Raw genomic sequence first — 6,000 nt, 5'->3', positions numbered from 1 at the left:
GGGCACTCCCATCCTCTGTGCATTAATCCGCAACATGCAGTTTGACACAGACGATGCCCTCAAGGTCAACCCAAAGGTGAGCCCTAGGCTTTTTGTACCAATGGTGGCACCAGTCTATTCAATGGTAAGACTGAGTTTAAGCCACCCTTCATTTATGTGGCCACTGATGTAAATGGTATGTTCTAATGATTTCTGATCCGGCTGCTCATCTAATTGCTGTTCTTTTCGTTATGGATAGATGAAGGAATGGATGGAGGAATTGATTACGTGATGGTTGGTCTTTTCTCTAGTGTACACTGAGTGTCCATAGGAGTCAGAAGAGTGTTTCCTTTTTTAGAGATTGTGTATCATATAAGTAGATAAATTGGGATTACACCCGCCCTTTATCCTCCTCCAGCCCACTATGTCTATTCTGATCAGGAACATAGAGAAGGAAACACACGTGGAACCTCAAATGTAGAACCTCAGATGTATTCCTTGTTATTGTTGCAATGCAGTTTAGTTTAGGTAACAATGTAGTGTGCTCTTTTGTGTTCCAGAATTTTGACCACACAGGTTTAAATCACCCCATGCACAGTGTGAGGGTGTACAGTCTTTATTTCATTGATCAATTGAGGCCACTGATTAGTTATGACCTCCTTGTTTAGGTCCTAATCAGGAACTTCCCTTACCTGGTGAATACAGTCAATTACTTTTACTCTGTAATTCTTTTTTACACCTTCAGTTGTGCCTGAAAGGTCAACAAGGCCTCCTATAAAGAATAAACTGCTATTTGAGTCACAGATTGTGAGGCTGGCACCAGGCAGATGACTTACACAGAAGTTGCCACAATCTGGCTACAAATGCCATGTCAGTGAGGTTTTCTGAAATGACTGATTGTTTAACACTCATTGATGTTAAAACATGCACATGGCCATTAGCTTTTATTCATTTGTAGTAAATAATAAAAAAAGCAATCTCCTACTCACTCTTTGATATCAGTTTTTACAGCAGTGTGCCGTTGACTTTACCTACACAGACTCAAGAGCTACAGTGATATTGTTGTGTACTGTATGTGTGGGTGTTACTAATAAAGTATCTAGTGGTTGAGGACTAAGAGCAGAGCGGGGGCTGTGAGGTTGAGTTCAACAGGAAACCCCTAAGTGATTTAGCTTGATAAACCCCAACCTCAAACTTTCAGCACAGAGCTGAGTAGCAAAAAGTGGGCGTCAACCTCTTTTTACGATCCCCTCGACAGTGATTAATTAAAACATGTATATTGAATTTCCGTGTAATTTACAATTGATATGGCAACGCATGACAAGAAAAAAGGAAGACGTGAACACGTATTCACTTAAATGTTATGTAGTCTTTCTAATTCCGCTCTGACAACCCAAACAGAGAGTCGTTGTCCTACTCAGTCATGCTTTATGCCTATCAGTCTCTTCTGTTTTCGGGTTTCCTCTAAATCCTGAGTTCCTCACAGCCTGACACTGTGATCAATAGGCAATTAAAAAGAACAACCTCACTGGGCTGCGCTTACTTAGTTCTGCCGGATGTTTTCCTTCCGAGCTAAGTCTGTCCATAGGTCTTCAAGGGGCGGGGCATAATGTTACTGTGTAGTCTTCCCTAAATTCAAATGAGACCGAAGATGTTGAGAATATCAGAATTGAAAGATAACAATGATGGATTTGCTTGGGATAAAAAAAATTTACATCGGAGGTGTGGCCAATATGTATTCTCCAAATAGTCTTTCCCAACGTCCTATTGAGCAACCACCTCACACAGCATTATCAGTGTGCATCAGAAGGTCCACGTCTTCTTCAGTCATACAGTAGAGCATTTTTTGGACAATGCAGTTTGGACAGCGTCGTCTGCAGCACAAGTGTTTAAGCTGTGTGTTGTCAAGAGGAAGGGTGCTACTCTCTGCGGTGTGAGTGTGTGGCTGGTTCTGTCAGTGCGCTGACGGGCCACACTCACCAGGCCCGACGAGGCAGACGTCTCCTGTCAGCCGTGTCCTATTCACCCTCTCTGACATGACAGGGGTCCAAGAAGACCGGAGAGAGAGAGATAGCAACCCGGGATAAGAATCAGAAATGATCGTTCATTTGGTGCATGTGTGCACGTATGGCTGTGCACGTTTGTGTATTTGTTAATGATACGTGTGCGGTGCAGCACGTACGAGAGAAGAGCCTGTGTGCTTTGTGTTACCGGGGGAGGGAAAAAGAGCTCGGTTGCCAAGGTCCAACCCCCCCCACCCCCCCCACACCCCTCCCTCTTCTCCTCCCGTTCTTTTACACTCTTTTTACAGGCTGCCATTTCCACTAAATTAGTGCCCAGGGTTTTAATTGCAGTTTATGAAGCTGAGTTATTGGTGCGAGAGAGTGTGTTTGTGTGATCCGGAGTCCAACGAGCCTGCTCGGGCTTTGGGCATCTCCCAACTTCCCTGCGGTTTTGTGTTTTTTTTTGGTATTTTTTTCTTATTTTAACAGTAGAATATTGTTGCGTCTAACCGTACGCTGCTGTTTTTATAGAGAATTACCACTATGTATACTGACGTCTGGCTGTGTGGCTGGCATTGTAAGTGTTCCCTTTAATTCCTCTGTCCAGGTTATAACCGCTGGAGCACGCACCGCGAAAGACTCACTGAGCCTTGTCTCTTTCTGTCAGTTCGTGGTTCTAATCATCATGCGACTACAGCATATTAAAGAATGCATTATTTTGTTAATGCCAATGTGATGTGTTTGATGTGTTATTTTGTGTTTTCTGTTACTGTGTTATTTTCATCATGCTTTGCACCTCTCTCCAATTAACCAGTGGACCTTCTCCAAAGGCCCCTCCCCCTTCACCCAACTCTTCCTCCGTCTCTCTTCTCTCTCTTCGTCTCTCTCATTGGAATCTAGAAGTACCCTGGAGGCTAATTAAGCCTTAATTACATTTGTTGGAATTGATTTGTGATTTAGTATTGCCTCTGTTGTTCCAGCTCATTGGGCCTCATAGAAATGTCATTAATGCACCATTATTTTCACGGGCGGTCTAATTAAAGGGACATATTCTCTGGGTTTCCGCTGATAAGCTGGCGTAAAAGGGGGCATGTTGGGAACTGGCCCCTCAATGATCCAAAATGGCTTCCTGCACTGCAGGGTAAATGTTCTACAGAGATAAGTCAATTAGAAATGACTGTAGAACAGAGGCAGTCACCTGTGTAACTGGGAATATGGTATTTCAAATTGTAATGGATTGATGAGAGATGACAGAGCAACTTAATGACAGAGACCCTTGTGTATTTTCATCTGTAGTTTAAAATTTGTACTGAGCTACCTCGGCTCGCCGGTTATCTCATTGTCAGCGCCATAACCTGTCGTCTCATCGGCAGCACCGTAACCTGACGTGTCTCTGTCAGCACCGTAACCTGACGTGTCTCTGTCAGCATCGTAACCTGACGTGTCTCTGTCAGCATCGTAACCTGGCGTGTTTCTGTCAGCACCGTAACCTGACGTGTCTCTGTCAGCACCGTAACCTGACGTGTCTCTGTCAGCATCGTAACCTGTTGTGTTTCTGTCAGCATTGTAACCTGACGTCTCTCTGTCAGCATCGTAACCTGACGTGTCTCTGTCAGCACCGTAACCTGACGTGTCTCTGTCAGCACCGTAACCTGACGTGTCTCTGTCAGCATCGTAACCTGTCGTGTTTCTGTCAGCATTGTAACCTGACGTGTCTCTGTCAGCATCGTAACCCGACGTGTCTCTGTCAGCATCGTAACCTGGCGTGTCTCTGTCAGCACCGTAACCTGACGTGTCTCTGTCAGCACCGTAACCTGACGTCTCTCTGTCAGCACCGTAACCTGACGTGTCTCTGTCAGCACCGTAACCTGACGTGTCTCTGTCAGCATCGTAACCTGATGTCTCTCTGTCAGCACCGTAACCTGACGTGTCTCTGTCAGCACCGTAACCTGACGTCTCTCTGTCAGCACCGTAACCTGACATCTCTCTGTCAGCACCGTAACCTGACGTGTCTCTGTCAGCATCGTAACCTGATGTCTCTCTGTCAGCATCGTAACCTGGCGTGTCTCTGTCAGCACCGTAACCTGACGTGTCTCTGTCAGCATCGTAACTTGCCGTGTTTCTGTCAGCATTGTAACCTGGCGTGTCTCTGTCAGTGCCGTAACCTTTCATCTCATCGGCAGCATCATAACTTGGCGTGTCTCTGTCAGCATCGTAACCTGACGTCTCTCTGTCAGCATCGTAACCTGACGCCTCTCTTTCAGCATCGTAACCTGACGTCTCTCTGTCAGCACTGTAACCTGTCATGTCTCTGTCAGCTCCGTAACCTGTCAGGGTCACCTCTGACGAAGTCTTGCGAAAAGATCTTTCCATGTAAATGTGTATATTTTAAATCATGGAAATAAGAAGAGATATATATGGAAATAAAAGGCTCTCAAGTCCCATCCAAAAATTTAGCTAAATCCCCTCTGGACAACAGCACAGGCCCAATATCCCAAGTTTGCTAATGGGTCACCTGAGATATACAGAGAACGTTATGCTGCCAGCTGATTGCAACACTGCATCACTCCCTATAGGAGTAAAATAAGGTTGACTCCCCATAAGACCAAAGCAGATTTGAGGGAGCGCTGGCTGTTATTTCTCTTGTTTTAAAGCCCTGAAACACTGGTCATTCCTTAGGGAAGGCTGTGGGAGGGGACCAAAGGGGAGAAGGAGTCCGGGATGCATTCACATGTGGAGCACAAAGTAGCAGCATGCTATTGCAATCCCTAGCTTCATATGGATGTTCTTTTTTCTGAAGTAGGCTAAGCTCTCTCTTTCATTCTCTCTCTCTATTTCCCTCCTTCATTTAAGAGCCCAAGCAGCACCATCAGCAGCTCTCCCTCAGTCAGTCAGTGAGTCAGTCATTCATTCAGCAAGTCAGAAAGTCAGTCATTCGGTGAGTCAGAAAGTCAGTCATTCAGTGAGTCAGTCAGTCATTCAGCGAGGCAGTCAGGGAGTCAGTCAGTGAGTCGGTCATTCGGAGGGTCAGTCAGTCAGTGAGTCAGTCGGTCATTCAGAGAGGAAGTTAGTAAATTTGTTAGTCTGTCATTCAGTCAGTCAGTCAGTAGTACGTGTTTCCTGTACTTTTCGGTGTTGTCTGCATGTGCCCTTCCTGTCTGTTATTACTGTGTATATTGGGCTTCAGTCCAGAGGCTGGCTGACGGGTGTGTTGGACAACAGCTTCATAGTTGGCTGAGAGAGGGAGACCGGGAAGCACGGAGGCAAGAAGGGAGGCAGGGAGGGAGGGAAGAGAGGGGGAGGGGGGGCAAGGAATGGGGTCACTTGAGTTTGTTGCTCATAGGATATCAATCAGTTCTGTCTCCACCCACGGAGTGGTGGAGCTGGTCCTTACCTCCCACTTCTACCTCATAAAACCGCCATCTTTGGCAGAATTACATTAACAATAACAGTGTCTGTAATCAAACTGCACAAGCAACTGTATTGTTTTGATCTAGCTATATATGCTGAATGGAAATATATGATTTGATACTACTTAGCTTAAACCTTATATTGAATTTTTTGCCTGTAATATATCATATTGGATTGGCCTCATGACAACACAAAGTTGTTATAGGTCAGATAAAACACTAGATGTGATTTGTTACAGGTTGCTTAGGAAACAAAGCCAATAAAAGAGCCAAAAGGCATTCCAAATAGACAACGGGGAAAAATAACCTTCAGGAAAAGGCATTATCGCTCCGCAAAGGTGTTTTTCTAATCTTTGTCAACACTACTCTTTCGCTGAATCATCTGGAAAAAGCTGCGCTTTTCAACATTCTTTAAAATTGTGTAATGCAGCGTAAGTGTATCTCATCTTTAGCTTTACAGCAAACTACATTCAGCCACACTTCAGCAGGCTCAAAATTGCTCCAATACTTTGACAGAAATTGACAGAGATGGGGAATGAACGTTTTGCAGTTTTAAAAAAAGTTAAGTAATCCTCAAACCTCCCGTGGAGGCCCTGTTAATATACTTT

General features: G+C 44.9%; 1 protein-coding gene across 1 annotated transcript; it reads right to left on the bottom strand.

The window, feature by feature from the left end:
* Positions 1-3,296: 3,296 nt before the first annotated feature.
* On the bottom strand, positions 3,297-4,355 carry LOC114839371 (TATA-binding protein-associated factor 2N-like). Its single transcript, XM_029120064.2, has one exon. It carries the CDS (start codon positions 4,353-4,355, stop codon positions 3,297-3,299), a length of 1,059 nt encoding a protein of 352 aa, XP_028975897.2.
* Between the last annotated feature and the right edge of the window lie 1,645 nt (positions 4,356-6,000).

Source organism: Esox lucius, chromosome 5, assembly GCF_011004845.1.
Source record: "Esox lucius isolate fEsoLuc1 chromosome 5, fEsoLuc1.pri, whole genome shotgun sequence".
Taxonomy (NCBI): Eukaryota; Metazoa; Chordata; class Actinopteri; order Esociformes; family Esocidae; genus Esox; species Esox lucius.
Note: the sequence above shows the minus strand (reverse complement) of the source record. Positions and strands in the feature narration are given on the sequence as shown.

Excerpts from the sequence above, each read along its gene's own strand:
- LOC114839371 (XM_029120064.2), bottom strand. The coding sequence starts at position 4,355 with ATGGAAAGATCTTTTCGCAAGACTTCGTCAGAGGTGACCCTGACAGGT.